The sequence below is a fragment of the Siniperca chuatsi genome, linkage group LG2, assembly GCF_020085105.1.
Source record: "Siniperca chuatsi isolate FFG_IHB_CAS linkage group LG2, ASM2008510v1, whole genome shotgun sequence".
Lineage (NCBI taxonomy): Eukaryota > Metazoa > Chordata > Actinopteri > Centrarchiformes > Sinipercidae > Siniperca > Siniperca chuatsi.
This window is the reverse complement of record NC_058043.1, coordinates 18,100,297-18,122,863: the sequence shown is the minus strand read 5'-3', so window position 1 is coordinate 18,122,863 and position 22,567 is coordinate 18,100,297. Positions and strand designations below refer to the sequence as shown.

General features: G+C 37.4%; 1 protein-coding gene across 5 annotated transcripts in view; it reads right to left on the bottom strand.

The window, feature by feature from the left end:
* Nucleotides 1–22,020, bottom strand: part of rad18 (RAD18 E3 ubiquitin protein ligase) — a 46,596-nt gene extending 24,576 nt beyond the window's left edge. For 2 of the 5 annotated variants that reach the window (XM_044170701.1, XM_044170710.1), the window contains exons 1-12: nt 21,826–22,019; nt 20,926–21,004; nt 20,294–20,355; nt 20,035–20,105; nt 16,172–16,587; nt 15,229–15,328; nt 13,637–13,824; nt 12,905–12,975; nt 12,429–12,489; nt 7,509–7,640; nt 6,298–6,424; nt 1,866–1,910 (exon numbers count right to left, since the gene is read on the bottom strand). In XM_044170701.1, the coding sequence (XP_044026636.1) occupies nt 1,866–1,910; nt 6,298–6,424; nt 7,509–7,640; nt 12,429–12,489; nt 12,905–12,975; nt 13,637–13,824; nt 15,229–15,328; nt 16,172–16,587; nt 20,035–20,105; nt 20,294–20,355; nt 20,926–21,004; nt 21,826–21,876 (1,403 nt within the window). In that variant the 5' untranslated portion in view covers nt 21,877–22,019. Of the gene's footprint in view, nt 1–1,865; nt 1,911–6,297; nt 6,425–7,508; nt 7,641–12,428; nt 12,490–12,904; nt 12,976–13,636; nt 13,825–15,228; nt 15,329–16,171; nt 16,588–20,034; nt 20,106–20,293; nt 20,356–20,925; nt 21,005–21,825 lie in introns of all 5 variants that reach the window. The other 3 variants (XM_044170738.1, XM_044170719.1, XM_044170728.1) reach the window with 3 other exon arrangements.
* Between the last annotated feature and the right edge of the window lie 547 nt (nt 22,021–22,567).

Genomic DNA, 22,567 nt, shown 5'->3' with positions numbered 1-22,567 from the left:
TTCTCTTAATCTGGCCATTACACATCTACAGTCTGCTTTTGATTATTTTCAGATCTTCTTCAGAGGAGAGGACGGAAAGCTCCAGATAGAAGTGTACAGGAAACCAACACATACGGATCAATACTTGCTCTTTGACTCACATCATCCACTACAGCACAAGCTGGGTGTAATCCGGACATTACAACACAGAGCCCAAGAAGTGCCCACCAGCTCAGAGGGTAAGAAGAAAGAGGAAAGGCATGTCCAGAATGCACTCTCAGCCTGTGGTTATCCTACTTGGGCTATCAACAAAGTTAAAAGAGCCAAAAAACAGGGAAAAAGTGTAACAGAACCAAGAAGGAACGGTGTCTCCATTCCTTATGTATCTGGACTGTCTGAAAAACTACAAAGGATCTTTAGACAGCACGATGTTCCTGTCTTCTTTAAACCAGGCAACACTTTAAGATAGAAACTCGTTCACCCTAAGGACAAGTTACCCACACAAAAACAGAGCAATGTTGTCTACTCCATTCAGTGCAGTGAGGAAAACTGCAAAGAACGTACATAGGCGAGACCAAACAGCCACTTCACAAAAGACTTTATCAGCACAGACGATACGCTAACTCGGGATTACAGAGCGCCGTGCATTTGCATCTAAAAGCTACAAACCACCCATTTGAAGACAGCGAGGTGAAAATTCTAAGTAGAGAGAAGAGTTGGTTTGAACGGGTGTCAAGGAAGCCATTTTTGTGAAAAAAGAGAACCCCTCTTTGAACAGAAATGGTGGTCTGAGATTTAATCTGCCCAAAGTCTGTCAGAGTGTATTATCACCTTGGTCACGCCTATCACATGCTAATCCGGTACTTAACAGTGATGAAGTACATGCAGTCAGAAAACAATAGGCCTGATTGCTGATTACTGGGCCATCTTGGAAACTATTAGGTCAGTTTCAGGTGAAACTAGCTATTAACAGATACTCAGGCAGATTCCTTCCCGAGGGCAGGGCTTATGTAACACAGAGTAGCTAAAAGCCAGCTGTTGTCTGTTTATCTAGTTGCGTAGTCCAGTTCGTGTACATGTTGGCCTGCAGCTTGCATTACGATATGGCAATGATAGAACACAAATGAGAAGCCAGAGCTTAAAGACCGTCCGTTGTATCATTTACACCCTCTGTTTGGCAGCATTATGTTTTCCCAGTAAGTTATGGCAACTCTGGACAGTTCTCTGCAGTTCGGATGGACACTGCATGTTGACATTGATCAATCTTATTTAGGTAATGCTGAAATGATATCAAAATGGCTACATCAAAAATGCTAACTTATTTGCAATGGCATCACCCCAGTGTGCTTCTTGCTGCAGATACAGACCAGGCCAAAAGCAAAAAACACCACCTTCGCTGCAGATATGTGACCATACTCTGTTTTGTAATTAATTCTTACTTATAGCCTTATGTTTTCTTTTAGATTACACTTTAGCACACATTATGGCCTATGAGCCAATGTTTTTTTAATACATTACAAGAAATTCTACCTTTTGTTTTCTTAGTTTTTCTGAAGTATAAGGCTTGGGCTTCAAGAGGCAAGTGGCACAAAAGCTTATCCAAGTGGTAGGGTAGTGTGGTAGTATATGTGGGATGCCTTATATGCACAGCATTTATCAACTTGCCCAACGGACAGCAATCCTGACAGTAAAAGTGTGTTGACATCCAATGTATGCATCAACACACGTGAAATTACTTGTAATGGAAAATAGACTGTATAGACAAACACAGAATATGATAACATTCCTAGCATTAATGGGTGACAGTATTTTTTTTTTACAAAAAATAAAAAAACGAAAATTACATTACTTTTCTTGACAGTTGCAATGACAGCAGAATCACTTACTTGAGGTTTCTGGCAGGCTCTGGACCAAATATGTCAGAAATAGAACTGTAATGGGAGAAAGAGGGAGAGGAGAGAAAGAAAGGGGGAACATGTAATTTGCAAAGTTTAAATGATACAGGGTATTGGCTGTTTCAATAAACAAACTTAGTGCATTGGTTTGTACCTGCATAAATTTCCTGTTTCTAAATCAAGTCAAAAGACTTTGATTCTCTGAAATCTGTTACCTATTCTTTTAAACTCATATGAGCAGATGGTTTTACTGTATCACACATCCTATAGACCCAACTGTCATTGGAAAAGCCATGCCATGGACAAGATAAACAAAATGCCAAACAAAAGTTATGGATGTAACTTCAATAAGAAGTCAAATGTAGTCACACTACATATATAAAGAGCAGAACTGTATTTTTTCCCCTCATGCTGTCGGTCAGTGAGATCTGGAAGTTACGGATTTTACTCTACAGCTCACCACCTTTGCATTTCCCCAATACACCCAACACCCTGGAGTTTGCAAATATGCATTTTGAAGATTAAGAGCATGAGGCTCATCATCCTTAAAATATGGTGGTGGCAGGATCATAGGATAAGATCCTAGGGACATGTAAACTCTAACCTTAGATTGAGGTAATGATTTATGCTCCACTTATGCATTTTGCCAAATCAACACTGGAATTGGTTCAAAACTATGTAAATCTTGGCCAGCCAAAATACAGCTTGACATTTTGATGAGAGTCTGCAGAGTAATGAATTAAAATAATTCACAAAAATTACAAACTTATTATTATAGCTGCTGCGCAGCTGTAAGTCGGGGGCAGGGGAGGATGAAGGAGGAGGAAGAGGAAGAAGATGAAAATAAGAAGACAAATAAAGTCCATCAGCAGAACATCCTGGACCAAAGTCATTAAACCTTGAAGTCACGCCGCTCTAATCTACACAGCACAATGTCTGAGCAGGAATTAGCATATTTATTCTGCATCACCCAGGGCTTAAACTCACAACCTTAGACACCAAGGGGAAGTCATGATCTTGCTGAGCTACCTGCCAAACGAGAAACCATTTGTTAGTTCGGTATCAATTGAGCAAAAAATGTGGGAGAAAGCAGCTGAAGCTCGTCAAGGACTTGATAATGAGTTAATAATTAGAATCAGGTGTGTTAGAGTGGGGCGATACCTAAAACACGCATGGCTATAGCTCTCCAGGAGCAGGGTTGATGACTACTGATATAAGATGTTCATTGTGTATCTCCCGGGTCTTGAACTCAGCCTTTGTCACCAATGGCACATCATGATCACTTTGAGCTACCCGCAGAAACAGGAACATTGGAGGTGGCTTCACACTTAGACTTATGCAACCACCAGGGTTGTTATAACGGCTTAAAGGCAGATTACAAACTAGTGTCAAAAATTCAGTTAGTGGTAGCACATATGACTGATTTGTTATGAATTTCCAAAGTTTTAAACTTCAGACGGTTGCTGTAGTGCCACTATCAGGACTATTGGCCCACAATGCCTGTTGAGGAAGTTTGGCATAGGACTGGACCTATGTGCAATATTTTGTATTTTTTTCCATGCATGGGAAGGCATATTTCCTAGGAGGAGGAGGAGGAGGAGGAAGAGGAAGAGCAATTCCAAGAGTAGAGTAGACTAATAAGTGAAAATATGTAAATATGAAGCATGCATTTCAGTGAGGACTCAATACAAAAACACAGCACTAACAAGATTATTTAAGAGTGAGAAGCAATTCCATTGTTGGCATTTTGTGGAACTGAGCAACAGCTGAGTTTTTTAAATTTGTTTTGTTACTGATAAAAAACAATTTCCCAGCACATCTGTAGCTTTGGGTGGATACGGCAATACCAAGTCACCCATTTCTCTCCCTATGCCTCAACAACACTCATAAACACACACAACGAGATGCTAGGCTGAATCGATTTGGTGTCTGTACTGGTCTCATTTCTCATGTGCATTAAGGCTCTGTTGGCACTCAAAATAAAAAAAGAATTAGTCAGAAAGAAGATGGAAAATATAATCTACCATGACCTTTGATCCACCATCTATCAAACTATTCAACTCAAAATATTCAATGTTCAGCATGCAGGTCAGTCTAAGCAGGACATCCCAAATGATTTTGAGACATATTTGAAGTTTGACCCTGTGCCACCATAGAGTTAGTTCTCATGAATCCCTAAACAGAGAAGGTTTGGGCAGAAAAGAGGACCTATGATTTCATGTTACACATCTAGCAACAGTAAAGTACACATTAATAGGGATAGATTCAATCTTGCGTATATACATTTACAAAAAATAAATAATAATTGAAAAAAACCATACACTACAATGATGTAAGCAATATTAGCAGATGTTACAGGAAAGTAACCTGTCAACCTGTGATGTACCAGAATTGACTTGTTCTGGTTTAGCCGCTCCATATTTATTCTCAGACTTGCTGTTTTCCCAGAAATGACATTTGACAACTGCCAGAAAACACAGTCAAACCTGTGGCATTCAGGTGTTGATTATACACTGAATGTTACAATGATTAGGGGAAGACTACAATGAAGTAAACCTTAACAACAATGTGCTAAACAAAGAAATTAAAACAAAATCAAATGGCTGTCGTAACTGCTGGAGATGGGGTTTTCCCCTTGAGAGCTGCCGTAGCTCAACGTTGCCTCAACATACATTGTTGCTGGTTTTATACACCTTTAGCAAACACTGGGTTTCCCCTTTGGAATTGCCATAGGCCACTTCTACAGGCTGTATTTTTTTGATTTCTTGCTGCACATAGGAGAATCAAAATGCAGATGTTGAGTAAATATGAAAGAAATTAAGTATGCCGAGTCTGTTAAAAAAGAATTGGTTTCATTGTAGGAGAACATAATATAATTTATTCAGTGAGGCTCAACAGCTAGCAGAGGAGCACAACCACTTTCAAATTGAAGTGCTCCCAAAACGTTGGTGTTTTTTATTGTCCCTCTGCTATAAACTGAAACTTAACTTTAACTGGTCCTTATTTGATTGCTGGTAATTACTAAATATATACCGTATCATATAGTACGTTTGACCTGAATTTATTGCATGCAGCTCTTCACAGCTGGCCTTGGAGGTTGAAAACTTTCTATAAAAGCCACCATCCACAAGCACTGTCAAAAATTTGGGTGTCTTTGATATAAAAGTATGCAAGAGGCTGAATGAAGGCAACGTCAGAGAGAAGCTTTTTAGTTTGAACTTGCATTTGTTGTTGTAACATCCAGCTGCCATAATGAAGTTTCATTGCCACAGTTTCAGTGTGCCGAGGGCAACTACTGCTACTGCATTGCTCTTTTATCATGGATGTATTGCCATTAGAAAGACGTCATGCAAGTAAGCTCACACGGTCTATTCATTGCACTGCACTAAGTGTGCATGTTGTCATTCCATGTTTACCTCAAAACAATTAAAGTTAGTTTTTATGAAGCAAATTACCATCAAGTGAATATATCTAGTGTGAGTGACGAAAATGTTGAATATGATACAAAATGCTGTATATGATTGCTAATTTAATGACTGCCTACACTTAGAGGATAAGCTCAAAAATCTCAGTTTACAAAAAGGTATAATCAGTCAGAATTTATCTGTTGTTCCAAGTGAAACCATGCAGTCACCTCTGACTAAACAGCACTTACTTTCATCTACAAAAGGATTGGCTGATCATTTAAGTGCCACTGTATTGTTCCTCTAGCTGGATCTGCTGGTTGTCCTAATGTGCTTGTTACCACCTACATGAGAGATGTACAGATTTTAGGGACAGGAATTGGCAGGAACCTCCTGATTCTGCAGATTCAGTATGTGTTGTGATTCTGTATTTACCACCACATACTGCAACATTACTTTTTTGTAGTTTATGGTTAATTTATTCTCATGATGTAGAACCATTAGTTGATACTTTTGCTTAAATTCTATATCATAAGTAAAATATTTAATGAAAGGAAGTGTATTTTCTAAGTGTTATGTGTTGGGCCATATTTTTTATTATAGGATACAGACAAGCTTTTGGAGACTGTTGTCCAGGCAAAGCAGGTTGCCTCCTTATCTCCAACGTGAATGCAATTAACTTGATTGGGTTACCACAATAATTGACATTACCATGATGGAGTTAATGAGAAATGCTAATTAAATATTACATTAATCACAGATACTATAATGCTGTCCTGTGAATGCCACACAAGAGGCTTGAAAATAAATTATATCATGTCATATTTCTTTGTTCAAACCCATCTTCCATCATTATCACTGTGAAATTAAACTTATTATACACTACTAACTGTGGAAAAGTGGTCAAAAACAAGGATCTCACCTTTGTGTAGCATTAAAACAACCAACCCTTGACAACAAGCTTTGAGGGAATCACTTATTGTAAGTGAATCAGAACGTGTCCCTTATTTATGGCTCACCTGCTGACGGACACGTCACTATTAGTGGGGCTGGGTGAAATTTCAATCCCTCTTGCAGATGGCTCCTCGTCAGTTTCTCCGTCTTCTATCTTAATCACTAAGCAGCTTTTTGATTCTGCAACTTGATCTGAAGGAGGCAAAAATATAATGAATATAGTCAGACATCCTGGGGGAATCAAACAGTGGAGAAATTGCCTCTCAAAAAGATAAAATTGCATAAAATGAATGCCCCTGAGCTCCTAGACTCCTTTGGATACCAGATTTTCACACATTCTTAATGGTAAGAGAAGATTTAAGGTCCTGTTGGTACTATCACATATACCTAGCTTCTGTCACAGTTCCATTTTATTTCAGCTAGTCGATAACTCAGTCTGCTGTTTGGTGCAGAGCAGGTAGTGTACAGTTGGTTTTTAGAGCTTTTTTGTGAACCAAAGTGAGTGAACCAAAACTGTAAAGTTGTGGGCCGGACAGCTAAACAGTGAGCTGAAAGATGCTATAAAGCTCTGTAAAGCTGAGTGGAGCTGCAGATTCGGGTGATATTTCTCTGTAAGTTCATCCCTACCAGTGACCCCTTTCACTTTGTCACACTGTTATTTGATACATTGTTATTCTAAAAAATATTGATCAAAGCAGTTTTAAGTCTTAAATCTTTTTTGATGAATTAAAAAAAATTAGGTTAGGTTAGGTTCCGTAATGGTGTTCTAACTTTGTCCACCTGACATTCCTTCTTTCCTTCTCTGCACTACCTCTTTAACACTTGGTAAATTGTTCTCTGCATTTCCACTCATTCCCAAAACACATAAAAACATACCAACATTGATTACAGTTATTGATGTATCTTTATCCACTCTTGCCAGATGTGCACAACAATGCAGTGCACAGTCACATTGTGAATTTGGCAAAGATGGAACAATAAATTGCACTTAATTCACAAAACTCTCCTACACACACACAACCAACAGGGAGTTACAACAATCCCGTCAAAGCTGCATCGCAGGGCTTATTTAGCATATTGTTAGAAACACAAATGTGTCACAAAGTAGATAATTTCACTACACAAGTGTTTTTTTGTGAAGACACAAGGTGAACTTGCCACAGCAGGTTACCATAGGGATCAGGTGATTTATGCTGAAGGGTACCAGAGAGGCTTAAAAGTCCCCTGTGGATAGAGTATATTTTATTCCTTGATAAAGGTAGTAATGTTGCAGTACCTGCAGGGAGCGTTTTTTGTGCATCCTGCCCTTCCACAATGACTTCCTGTTTGATACAAGTCTGTCGGGTGGTCTCTAGGCGACCCCGAACCTGGGCAATCAGGCGGGAAAAGTCGCTGCTGTGCTGCTTCCCTGCAGGCAAAATAGCATAAATGGTGGAATAGGTAAAGAAGGACAGAATGTTTAATGGCCTGGATGCCACATCATTACGCAGCAGTATCTGGAGGTATGCACTACTTGTCAAAGAGCTTATATACAATACTGAATTAAATTAAGTTAATGCAATCTACATCGGATTGTTTAAGGTTAAGGTTACACAGTAAGAATGTAACTGGAAGCATGAAGTGGGTGGAAAACAGGTGAAATACCAACACACAAATAGGATACTGTGCAGTATATTGTTTGGGAAAACATGTATTAATATTTATAATGAATGCAGACTCATTTTTCTTGTGAGACAACAATATCTGTAACACATTCAGCCAATCGGATTAACATTTTGACTTGGAAATGACAAGTTCCAACCTTGAAAGTTTGAATAGATTTGGGAAAACAAGGTTTTTTTTAGCACCACAGATGCAAGCTCCAAGATAAGATCACTGTGGCATAAAAAAATCCATTTACTACTGTGGTGGAGGCCAAACAGTCATTGAAAAGACATTATAGCAGACAATGAATGGAAGTGGGCAAAAGAAGAACATAAGTTAAGTTTCGGCAATGATCCCAAAATAAATAAAGGATTTAATCACTTTCCACAGAAAGCCAGAGCACCTGCAAATCTGTGATGTTCATATAAACAAACACAGGACAACGGAGACAGAATTGAAAGAGAAAAAAAAAAACCTTTATGCTCCAACACTGCAATTAACATTAGTGTGATCTAAATATCACACTGACAGTTCAGTGAAAAATGGTTCAGGATTGTTGTTTTACAAAAGACAGTTTTTAAATTGTGTACTAAATAAGAGTACATTTTCTTGAATTGAAATTGAACGGAGTTGACGCAACACTCTCTCTCTACATGCAACCGTAGTGACGCAGTAGGCTACAGCAACTAGGAGTGAAACCTAAGAAGCATCCAAGAAACGCTTCTGATGCTCCAGATAAAGAAGAAACTTGGCGTTTAGAGGAAGGATTACATTCAAAACAAGAAAGCGATCAACGGCGAGGACAAACACGGATAACCATTGGTGTAGCTTTAGCTTTTCCTTGTTGGAGAGTGCTGAGAGAAGGGACTGAGGGCAGACACAGATGTTACGCTATGGCTATGTAGCTATTGCATTTACTCTACCTAATTAATTACTGTCTTGGAACTGTGGAAATTACTCTGTATTTTTGTAACTATTTCTAAACATGAGCCTTGGGCGAGCTCACTGTAGGCATACATCATAAGTACGCGTCAACAGTGTTTGTGTAATTACGCTCACTGCCAGAAGGGGAGACAAAAGTTCTGCACTCCAGCTTTAAAGCTACTATACGTAACTATAGAGAAATTAGAGAGAATTTTTCTAATTATTTAAAAAGCAATCAACCACTAATCTAAACAACTTATTTAGTTATAAGTAAAAATGGATGTGATGTACTGCCCATTATAATCATTAATTATTCTGCTAAATACTGGTTTAGATGTCAGGGTTGAACCGAGTTAATGTTCTAACTGGATAGTGATAAACTATAACAGTGGCATTGAGGTTGTTACTCCAGTCACAACGTAAGTTTTTTTTCAATGACCACAGTTGGGAAGCACATATACAGTGGTGTGCAAAAGTGTTTGCCCCCTTCCTGATTTCTTTTTTTCCCCATGTTTGGAAGACTTGCTGTGATAAATGGAACCATGAATTCTGCTGTCTACCAATAACTCCTGAAGGAGAATGTCCGGCCATCTGTTCGTGACCTCAAGCTGAAGCGAACTTGGGCTCTGCAGCAGGACAGTGATCCCTAACACCCCAGCAAGTCCACCTCTGAATGGCTGAAGAAGAACAAAATGAAGACTTTGGAGTGGCCTAGTCAAAGTCCTGAATCCTATTGAGATGCTGTGGCATGACCTTAAAAAGGCAGTTCATGCTCGAAAACCCTCCAATGTGGCTGAATTACAACAATTCTGCAAAGATGAGTGGGCCAAAATTCCTCCACAGTGCTGTAAAAGACTCATTGCAAGTTATCGCAAACGCTTGATTGCAGTTGTTGCTGCTAAGGATGGCCCAACCAGTTATTAGGTTTAGGGGGCAATCACTTTTTCACACAGGGCCATGTAGGTTTGGATTTTGTTTTCCCTTAATAATAACAACCTTCATTTAAAAACTGCATTTTGTGTTTACTTGTGTTATCTTGCAAACATGCAAAAAAAAAAAAAAAAAAAAAAAAAGAAATCAGGAAGGGGGCAAACACTTTTGCACACCACTGTACATATCAAACTTCTCTGGGTCTGTCTCACAAAGCAGGATTTACAGGTTTATCCTTGCAGTTATTCTGGGTTATGAGAATGTTTTCTGAATAACTAGCTACTGATTGTATTAACACCAAAAGAATGTCACATTAAGAAAAGGCTGCCAGCATCCTGTGGATTCTTGTGTGCATGCGCATGTGTGTGCCGCTTTCACCTTTCTGTCTGCTCACTCACAATTCCCCATGCTGGCAGAGTGAGTCATCCACATCCTCCTCTGATAAATCAAGAGGTTATCACAGCAGAGCAGCTATTTATAGAACCCACCTCCTATGAGTCACATCCATTTTTCAACCACTTTCAAAGTTAGCTCTACAGAGTTATTTCCAACAAGCTTTTCGTCTCTTTCAACCATGACAACATGACTTTGGATAATGTTCTCTAATGCTGTTGTTCTTGCTCGACCTCTGCCCTGAGGAAAAAAATACAGACCTGGTCTACATTTCTGTGCATCAGTATGTCTCTTAGTGATTATCTATGAGTTCATAGCGAATGGAAAAACAAATCTTAGACAGACAGACAATAGCCAACTAACCCTACATGTCATAATAAAAACAGTATTATCGGTATTATTTACACTGAGGCAAAAACGTAAGTCACCTCATCAGTTTTACATTTTCATTCCACCCCTTGCTGCTAAATTACTCACTGAAGACACAGCAATTGTGCTTGTTTCTGTTGCTGGTAATGTGTTTTGGAAGGTTTGAAACTGGCTCCTAATGGAGGGCTTCTAGACAGAATAAAGTAAGATTGAGATTACGGCTGGATGACACACTGAATATGCAAAATCTTAATGATTTTGTTGGAGACACAAAAGTATGCAATACTGTGAATATTGCTTCTTCTGTTTCCAGAAGAACAGTCTCTACTTCTCCACTGCATTACCATACAACAATTACTCAACTTTGACAAAAAAAAAAAAAAAAAATGTCATGCAGTTTCTATGATGGATTACCTCTCAAGTAAGATTCAGGTTGCTATTAGTGGATTTTCCTAACGAACTAGCTGCCTTCAGGTAGAAAAATAAGCACACTGATCGGTCTAAAACCTATAGCATGCTTTGGAAAATTGTCATTACAGGCTGTTATTATACCTTTGGGCATCTGCCCAAAGGGTATCTAATCTTTAGGCATTTTTTGAGACCACCTCCGCTAACGTCAGAAGAAATTAATACACTTTTATGTTATAAAACATAAACCTTCAGAGGAAAAGAACAGAGTTAGTATTTCAATGCTTACCACCTATTAAGAAATTTCCTGAGGGTAACCATGATCAAATCTAAGGCGCTGCTTTCAATTCCTGTCCTTGTCTCATGAGAGTGAGGGCAAGGCAAGGTCTATTTGTATAGCACCTTTCAAACAAAAGGCAGTTCCCAGAGCACTACATAAGACACAGAATAAATGAAAAAGGCAAGGAAAAGGAAATACAAGGTGAAATGGAATACAATGTGTCAGACAAAGGAACAAGGTTAGTGTTTTTTCAAAAAAGTTATAATAGGTAGAGTTAGTGCAGTAGATGGTACATTTCAAATGATGCAAGCATGTTTGTACATGCACTGTTATTCTGTGTATCTGATTACTTTAATAAAGGCTGATTAGTCTTGATTATGGTTCTGTATGCCTTATCCCTCTTTGAAATTAGTTCATAGAGAATTCCTTAAATATTGAATATATTTGAATGTATAACAAAAGTGAAAAGCTTAAAGTTATTTCCTAGCTATGCTGCCTTGCCCTAATTGAGACAGACGTGTTGCATTCCTTGCTTATATTAACTAGCCTTTACAAGAGCCGTAGTGTGTACCACTCTAGTAGAATGGAAAATGCGATGAAATATATGGTGACAGTAAAAAGGAGAAGGCAACATTACAAACAATTTCAGTGAACACAAAATTGGTCACTTCAACTGGATTTCAAAAACAAATTAATATTTTGGAGAGAAGTGGTCCATGTTTCTAAGATAACATTTTGCATTTATTTTTGTCTGATGTGTTTTCATGCAACTCACACACTTTGGTATGTCTTTTTCTACACAAGATAGCATTCATACATTGAACCACAGTCTTGGACACAATTTGGTCATTCGGCTACTAGGTAAAGGGGGTCATATTGTCACCTATATCTTTTTTCTCAGTGATAAATGTATGATATCCACAAGATTAACTTTTTTAATCAAACAAAGTTGATTACCATAAATATTTTTTATATTTTTTTCTAATAAACAACCTTCTGGATTGAAACCTAATGTATCCTTTTTCCCCATTGGCACTTTTTATTGTTTTTGTACACATGGCGAAGGCATTGTGATATTATATTGCACTGTGAAGATGTAAGGTTATGCAAATCTGTTTCATCAGTTGACCTTTGTTGGCACACATTTTTAGCTGTCAGCTTGGTAAGTCAAACCCCTAAGGTGTCAACAAATTGATAGTGAAAGTATTCTGAAAAAAAAATATATATATATTTTTTAAAATCACTCACTATAATTTGAATGCATCTCATCAATCTCCTTCTCAGACTGATTCTTTGAGAAAACCATGATCTGCAAGAGATTTGAATTGATAAAAACATATATATATTAGCCATCAATGAAAAAACATGTGACAATATTACAACAATATTTGCAAAGCCCTATATAAGGTTGGTTGAAGCCAGCAATTAAAAACTATTCTCCTATTGTAATTGGAAAGGTGTCAAAGGTAGCTTGTTTAAATTTAGAAGTGTATATTATAACATCCCCCCCATTCAATGTTTCTTAATAAAACACACTCTATTCTAACATACACACATTAAATGCATTTCTACATACCTCCCACCTTTTATGGCACATTATAGCCACCAGCTGTTGAACGTTGTTCCACAATACCACTAGTGGCAAATAACCCACAAAGTACATTTTAGAAGAAGAAAATACAATTTAAGCCCTCAAGATATTCCATTAAGCAGTTAGTACGCACAGGTTTGGCTTTCCCCTGCAGTTGATTCCTGATCTTCTCACTGGCCTCCAACTCTTTGGCAATATCTTCAGCTGTTGACAGAGGAAAGAAAAATCTTTATTACTCTTGAGATCACAAATATTGCCTGTTATATGAATTGTGCTATCAAACACAAAAGATTTTAACCCAGATTGCTGCTCAAAATTGAGGCAGTCCTGGGGGTGCCAGTAAAGAAAAACACAACATGTAAGATCACATGTGTGCATCCATCATATATGTTGATGTATTGTAAAAAATTACATTAAATCCTTTAGGAAAACAACTTCTATGTGGATGTCAAAACATTTGTCTGCAAATTTAATTCCCAGCTGGATGTTTATTGGAGTGATCTCAGATCTACATCGGTGGGACCTAATTTGGTGGCTTGCTTGTTCATCTTCAGCTTCGTGTGCACATGTTAGTGCATTCACTCATATATAGAGCTTTTTGCTAAGCACATTGCTTTGAAGTATGTTAAGTTCCATTACGTGGTGTGAAACTTGTGTGTAAACGCACATTTTATTGGGTAAGTCAACACAGGTTTCTGCAGTTTTTACATACGCTACATATTACTGTGCATAGCACTTGGTGGAGTTTTTACACTTCATTAAGACAAAAACCAGTAGCGCACATGTGACATTAGTCAATCTACTCACATATTACTGCAAACATTACAGTATTACCCTTATGGTTTAACAGACCAAAAGCCCTCACCTGATTTTGGGTTTAGTGAATCACACTGGGCATTGTATATATGGACAAACTCCCGGTGTCTTTTGATCAGCTGGTCTCGAGAACCCTGCACTGAGAGATGGCATTCCTTCAGCCTCCTCTTCAGCTCCTGCAGAGAAAGCAGGTTGTACACCAGCTTCCCCATTGGACGCCTCACCTTGCCAAGGGAGCTGCAACAGAAATGTCAACTCATTTATTTCAGTAATCACCAGATATTACTTGATTATGCCTGATGGGGGGCATTTCTGTGCTCAGCTGTAATAAACTTCTATGACTGTACTAAATGCAAGTCTTGGACATCATAAGCAGGAAAGAATGATGGGAATGTCAACTTAAGCGAATATATCACACAGTGGCCACATCCGCTGAGCTCATAACAAAATGATGGGAGTTGCCATTTGTCAGTCTGGTACACACAGGCACACACCTCTGATGATCCATAGTCCTGTTATAATCAAACAAGGCTGTCAAATGTGCTTTTTTTGGGGTATATTATATATTTTGTCTTGAGAAAAAAAGACATTAAGTGTAAGTTATTAAGGTTGGTAGCAAGAGAAATCCTCCTCATGCAGGCTGGCTACATAAGGCAAGAATATTAAAACCTCTGCAATTCATCATTATGACATCAAGGTCTACTCCAGATTAAGTGTTTTGCACTGCTACACAAATATGACCAATTATTACCAGAACCTCATAATTGCTGCATGGGTCATTAATCGCCCTGGAAAACTAAGTTTCAAAGGCCACTCAAAATGATCAGTCTCTCAAATTATGTCACAGACCCTGTCTTCAGCAAGTTATGTAGCCAGGTTGATGGTAATACTAAAAATCTAGTAATAATTGCAATTGTATTGTTGCAGCAATTCTCCCTTATTAACACTTAGTGAATGGCTTTAGTGTGCAGGTCTTTCAAACTTTCAAAGATAAAATAAATCATCATATCCCCCTATTTCATCCGGAAATAAAAACAAAGGCACTTTCAGTGGAAACTATCGTCTTAGACAGTGGAAAAAACATAGCAGAAAAAGTGCACATATTATGTCAACTGATGGTAGATCCTACAATGTATATTGTGAAGATCTGTACTTAAGTAAAATGCGTACATATCTGTAATACATTTCTTTGAAGCTAAAGTCCAACATTTTGGAACATACACTTGTTAGGACACTTGTTTGCCAAACCCCCAGTCAGGTGACATAGGTCAAGTTTCATCTCTGCATACCAAAAGGACTATGTAGTGTAGATCCAGGACATTTACAGTACATCCTAGTCACAGTTGTTGGTTCAGAAATGGCCCCAACACATAACTGCTCCTAAAACCTCTATTCAACCCAACATTTTTAATTATATTTGCAAGTCACAGCACTTGAAAATTTCAGACTTTGGTTCCCCAGTAATAGTATCAAAAAAGACACTAACAAAGATCAATGCAAAACGCTACACTCTCATCATTCTAATCTTCAGAAAATCTAGTAAGTTTCTTGAACTTATACCCCACCCTATAGAGCTTTACAGCTTGAGCAAACAATAGTAGAGATCCTTCATTTAAATGATCAGTTAAGTGGGTACTTTACCTCCTCAAGCTTTCCTTCTTCTCTCCTCTGGTAAGACATGTGTCCAGATGCTTGTTGATAAACTGCTGTGGCACACTTACAGAACACACAGGGCAATCCACTGCAAAAAGATATACAAGAAGATATTAACAGCTTAATAAAAAGCACCAATTTTTGGTGCTGAGTCAGATTATATTCCATTGCCAATCCAAACCACTCCACTAGCTGCATCAGAAGCAGTTTATACAAAATCACACCAAAACTTATAACACCACAATGCCTGCATTTATGATTCAAATTAAACAAATGAAGAGCTGATCCTAAACAAGATACCCACAATCTAATCTAAAAACAGCAACACCTACTGATCAACTGCAAAATGTAAGTGTCTTTTACCCCCATTAACTACATATGCTACCACTGACTACTGTCAAAAGTATACAGTACATTTTCAGATTGTTTCAGCTCACATCAGCAAACTATGAAAAAAAAAAAAAGACTTGAAGCTTGCTTGAGAGCTTGGTAATGTCAGATCATCCTTGAATGTACCAACAGGAAGCTTTCAAAACAATTCTTGCTCACAACTGCATCACCAAACAACATTAAAATGACACTGACACAAAAATAAAGGTGGTTATTGTTCAGTGTAATGGATTTCCAATACTAAGCAAAATTAAATAATTGGCAAATTGATTTTTTAAAGAGTTTTAGAGTATCATCATGTATCCGTCTTTCTGGTTAATTTGGGGACACAAAGAGATTTTATTAGTGGGCTGCAGAGGCCAAACGACAATGAAACCAATGTAGGTTGACTAAATTCTGTCTTTGGTGCAGAAAGTTTGAATAATACATTCATTTTTGACATAATTTACATGTCTGTTGTATATTAGCTGGATAGTTAGCTTAAGTTAACACATAGGCGCACTACTCTTATGTTGAGTTGCCTGAAAAGCTGAAGGTTCACCTTTGATTACGGGCTTCACTTCTTTTGATGGTGATGAGGAATGTGCCATCTCAACCCCAGTGCTGATACTGTGCAAGACTGTGTACTCCTGTTTGACTGACATCAAACCCTGGACAGAGGCCTCCTCCACATCCATTGGCTCTTCCTTCACAGCCACTGGAAGTTGAGCGGTTGGCAAATGTAGGCCATTTGCACTGTGGGTGAATGCAGTCTGTATTTTTCCACGCTGAACACAATCAGCAACGGAACTATCTCTCTGGGTTTCTTTAGTGGGAGATGTTTTATGCCTTTTTTGGAAAAAATTACTCAAAATGGAGCTGTTACACTTCTGTCTGGGAGTTTTGCATTTGACAGCTGAAGCTGGGGTCTTTGGCGATATTGGAGGAGAGTCAAAATTTGCTTTTGACAAGTGCTGCCTGGAAAAAGAAGAAAGGCAAAGTGCATGAGAATGAAAACGTGTGCAGCATATGATTTAGACGTTCAGTCATGTCTCTTTTAAAAGTTAAAATACATTCTGATACATAAAGTAGCATGTTCTGCTTCTCTCACAAAACAAATTATCTACCTAAAAAACAGGGATCAACAACACAAATGTATATTTACATAAAGTATATTATGTAGGGTAACAGACTTAAGGTCCCCTTAAAAACATAATGAGCCCATTAAGAAGAGAAGAGCAGATTGTGCCAATAAATACTGTTGACAGTAAAGTGAGCCCTTTGATGTTAACTGCACCTGCTCAATTATCTCGCTCCTTTTCTACTGAGCGAGAAAAAGTAGACACTTTGGCTATAGTCTTAGCAGTTTACTGGCTGTAGAGACCACATCTACAACTAAATCAGACTATATGTTTTAGAGATTTAGTACATTAAATTTAGTACACCCTGTATTTAAAATTAGTAACAAACTTTGCACCATAGTTACGTGGTAACAGACGTTTTTTCTATATCATTATTCCCACTGCTACATGACAATTTTGTTACCTCTTCTGTACATGAATTAATCTTTTCTCTGTAGGCAGTAAATGGTGTGAACAAGCAGCTAGGCATATTTTCTACCGGTGACAAAAACCATAACGGACTCTTAAGATCACCAAAGTAATTAAATTTCAAGTGACTTAAAAATGCCTTTTTGTCAAAAAACAAAAAAAACAAAAAAACAAAAAACAAAACACCTTATTAAATAATGTTCAATATTATCTGTGCGGTCTATATCAATAAAAACATTTAACAATTTCAGGGATAAGACAGTAACTGAGCAATCTTCAAAAATAAAATTCAAGGTGTGCGTCGGCATTGGCTTGAACAAACTTTAGGTGGAAAAGGGATGAGTTGGAGCTGATCTAAATATACATTACAGTTCAATCTTCCATAATATGATTATTATGACCAAACTTCTCACAATATACAATATCTCAATTATTCAACCCTAAAACAGAATTTAAACATACAGTACTTCAATGACAATGAGAAATGTACTGGATATCAAAACATATTTTTAGCTTGTTGTATTTAAAACAAATAAAAATCTAATGTAAAAATGAATGAGGTAAAAAAAAAAAAATGCCATAGACTACAACTATGAGGACACTGACCGATTACTAAAGAAAACTGCAAAGTTCGAGGAAACAACTTGTACAATATCCATAACAGAAAAGGGCATTGCCCATGGTGAATAGCAGTGTCTGATGTCTCAATATACAAGCTCCACTTCTACCTAAGTAAATTAGTTTACTGGATGAGAGGAGCCTAAGAGGTAGTTGGTTACTGTGATAATATAAACATGTGGCACTGCAATAACAGCTAATGGTTTGCTAGAGAAATAGGCCTCTAGTTTATTGGCAGTAAATTAGTGTCATCAGCCAACAGCTACCCAGTGCAGTGTTTTTCACAAAGTTTCACAGTGAGAAATGTGAGTGGCCAAATGAAAGAAGCCATCCACTACTGCTAAAGCAAAAAATGTAGCAAGCACATGGACAGATGCTAGAGTAATTTAAATATTCTTCCCTGAACGACTCTGCACAGACAAGTTTTTACAGTCTCGTGTAGTATATTTATTTCAGAGAAAAGAAACTAATCCAGAACTAAATAATTGTTTAAGACTAGTCTATTGCTACATAACACTGCTTTATGACAAAGTCACTTATCAAGGAATCTCATTTTTCAGACACTCAATGCTAGACAGCAGGAAATTAAAAAACGGAGGAAAGACCAGCTGCATAAGCCAGTGATGACAATCAGAAGTCTACAGTTTGGTGGCAGACTTTTCAGAGTGTTGATAACATTGAGGTGATTGATGGAAGGGAGAACCATCATGGCTTACTGACTGATTACAGCCCTCAGACATTATATCGACATCAGCACAGACATTGAAAAAAAATTCTGATTTGAGTTTTTTTTCTCTCTCTCTCTTTTCCCCAGGGACAATGCCCACTGATGAACAGAAAATGAGCCAGATTTAGTCTAGCAGGCTTATTTTCATCTACTTTTCCTCCACAAATGCAATAAAGGCACCCTAAAACATGGATTACTCATAAAACTCTGTTCATAGACCGTTAGCAAAATATACAGATGGAGATAAGGAGGTGTATGCTCTGCTGTGATTTTGTATTGTTATTTCTTCAATGAAACAGAAAAAAGACTAGCAAGGATACAGATAGGGGATTACATGATGAGAAAGAGCTTCTGACCCTAAACCAGCAGGGATAAATAATGCCAAGGGCTGGGGTGACCTACCGTACCTGGATATTGTAAATTTCAGTTTATTTCTCTTTACAAAACAATTGTGGCACAGCAGGCAAACAGCTCAACATTTATCAATCTGCCTAAGACAACCAAAGCTACCAATAACAGGACACTCAACTTGGAAATGTATCCTACACTGTGTCACTGGAGAAAAAAAACCCCTCAAATTTTAAGTACCAACAAATTTCTTTTAGACCAGCTCTGGACACTGCTCCCTATGGCTACATTCTGCTGTAATGAAAAAAATATCAGCCCTAAAGCTACACAATACACACAGAAGTGTAATACAAGAAGACCCTTAAATGACTTCAGTTGATGAAAACAAAATCCCCACTTGATTTACAGAAAATCCTTAAGTCACCTAATGCTGGTAGTTTGGAGTAAACTGCACTTGGTTCCCTTGTGGACATACCATAATCTTGTCAATAACACTGGCATCCCCTGAAATCACCACAGTAAGTTTTTCTCTTCAGTTCTTAGAACCGTAGCAATACAAACTGGAGAGATGCTCAGGTGGCGCACCTGTGCTCATAGTAAACAGGTTTTACATGGATTGTGGGATTATTTCCAGATCTGCCATTTTCATTATTCTGTTGGTCTTTCTCTGAGGGCAAAATATTTGAACACTAAATATAAAAGCTGTTGTATGCTGTAGATGGCTGTATAAAAAGGAATTACTTAGATCCTTGTCGTCCATCTGTGCTGGTGTGCAAAAGGCCCAAAAAAATACTTGAATTAATGGTACCTAGATGATAAATAAAAGTGCCATTGCTCACTAAGGACCAACAAGCCAGTAACTCAGTGACTATATGTTTGCTGACTTGTTTATGTTGACAAATGTGGTTAGAGCAGTGTTCTTTTTCAAATTTTCACAGCTTGTACTGATAGCAGTACCCTGATTTCAAAACCGATACCAAAGCAGCATTTGCTTTGGTATCTGCAATGCAGTTGCCTATATTTTAATTTTTCTATCATTCACCCTGATAATTGTTAATACTGTTTTGAAAAACAGCTACTGGTGAGGCAGGGTGCACTCAGGTCCATTTACAAAGAAAGTTTGATACTTTTCAGACATAAGACAGTTTACTGGTAACCATTTATAATGTGTTGCACGGTTACCTTGCAGCTTGAAAGTTTACGACCAAGTCATCCAATAAACGGTTGTTTCTTAGTTCTGGTTCTGTTGCTTGCTAAAAAAAAAAAAAAAAAAAAAAAGGGAAAAAAAAAGAAGCGAGATGTGAAGGAAACGTGCCTCCTTTATCAAATTAATTACAGATGATGACCTGCAATTGTGTCATCTTTAAGGTAATGACCCTGATGATTATGCAAATACAACTGGGGGGGCATAATTATGCATTTAAGTCAAGTTCATACTTACTGTATTGCAAACTGGACACTGCAACTTATAGGAAAGAAATTTTCTGATGCACAAGGAGCAAACTGTAAATGAAATGCAAACATTTAGGTTATTCTTAATCTGTTGACCAACAGGTAGGTCATTTCCTTTCTTTCATCAAAGGTGTTATTCAGTGACAATTTGGATTAACAATACACGTTAAAAAAAAAGTGTACAACTGTATTTAAGCCACATATGAGGAGGGTCTTAATCATTGCTGCTCATTTGAGTACCTCCGGCCTAATCGTCCATTCATTTGTCACAAATTAAAATTCAGACACCAAAAAGCAAGCAAAGTTTATGGACACAAATATAATATACAAATATAAACTATATTTGTACAAGTAGCTAACACACACACACACACACATATACTGCAAAAACACTCCACTCATTTGAAAAGATATCCATTATCATTCAAGTGTTCAACTCTTACTGCTTTGAAATGAATTTAAAAAGAACCATTTTTATTTTTTCAAAAGGATCTCAGCTGCATTTTGCTGGTTTATATGAATGGTGTTGCTTTCATATACTCAATGCTTTGGTAAACTTCTCATAAGAGTAATTAGTAGCATAGCTATTCTACTCTAATAGCTGCTCTACTTGTTACTTACAGTTGTGAGAGCATTTAGTCATCATTGAAATATTGAGGAAGTCAAAGCAAATAGGACACCGAAGCAGGTCATCAACATTCTGTAGATGAAAAAAACAACATAGAATTTGAATATTTTAGAATTAAATGAACATTTTTTATTTCAGTGTAACACAATTCAACAAATCAAAATGTTGCTTAGTGACTGGTACACAAAACTTCCATACTAGAGTTGGTGATGTCCATTTAGGAATGAAGTTGGCAAGGAGTTTAAAACATATTACTGGAGAAGGGCAACTGGATAGTGTCACTTCAAACGCATAAACTTTAAATTTATACAATGTAAGTAACAACTAGCTAACCTACATCCTTTCTCATGTGGTCATATGTCTGGTATCGTGTGTGTTTCACAACACCTCGAATGTGGTTCACTGTCATGATACATATTGTAACGTTACAGCATCTCGAAATAAGTAAGCGTTACCTGATATCTAAGTATGTTTAAGCAACGCGATATTTTTTGTTAATTGTTTGTTTTAGCAGGGTAGCATTGATACGTTTCAGGTTGTTTCGTTTAATGTTAGCAATGTTGTTAGACATTCTGAATGGACACAGTTCCAATTTGACATTAGCTGTATCTTGTGATCAATATTAACGCTATCTGTAACTTTAGTAACTTTCTTCATTATCGTTAGTAACATTATAACGTTAGTTAAATCACAAATGTGTTTGTTGCATTGTGGCTATAAGGTTAGCTAATGTTACATTAGCACTTGTTAAGTTGGCACATCAGGCAACTGGGTATATTCTATGGATGTAACGTTAGTTAGCTAACTTAGCTGTTGGGGTTTTCATTTAGCTAAGAGCTACTAGCCACCATGTTAGCAAAACAGGTACATTTTAAAATAAATACACAACTTACTTTCAAACATGCAAGGCCAGGTGGTAAATCCGCTTCAATTTGAAGGGCCATGTCTACTTAAACAAAAAGCTGCTATTTGAGAAAGTCACAAAGCTTTTAGTTTCAGTGGTCAGCAGTCCCGCTCGAAGGGATGCAGGACGCCTCTTACGTCATTTGACGACATCCGCTGAGTTGGAGTTCCAGATTTGTGACGCTGTGCTAGACCAGAAATATGTCGCTACATCCATTTACATCCTGAATTATATTGTATCAGACTTACATTAGAGAATTATACTGCCTTTAATGACAACATTTAGAGACATAATAGCACTTTTTACACTATTGAGCCCGAATCCCTAAACTTCAATTGTTTGATGAATCTTTCATATGTCTTTCTGTAAGAGTAATATGCTTTTCTATATTTAAAAAAAATATAAAACAATATAGATGTACTTGATATTTGAGTTTACATCATCTAAATAGATTTTTTAAAATTGCTTGATGCATTGGACTAAATGGCTACAAAACGGCAAAACAAAAGCCTTTCTACAATTGTGTATTATATGAAACAAATTTGGTAGAGTACACTAAAAATATATAATACACTTTGTCCTTTGTAGCCTGTCCCAATTTCAGTTTGTTTTGTGAAATGTCTGTTTGTATAACCAATCAATCAAACTTCATTTGTATAGCACTTTTCATACAAACAAGATGTAGCACAAATTGCTCCACACAATAAAACAATAGAACATTACCCCCACCC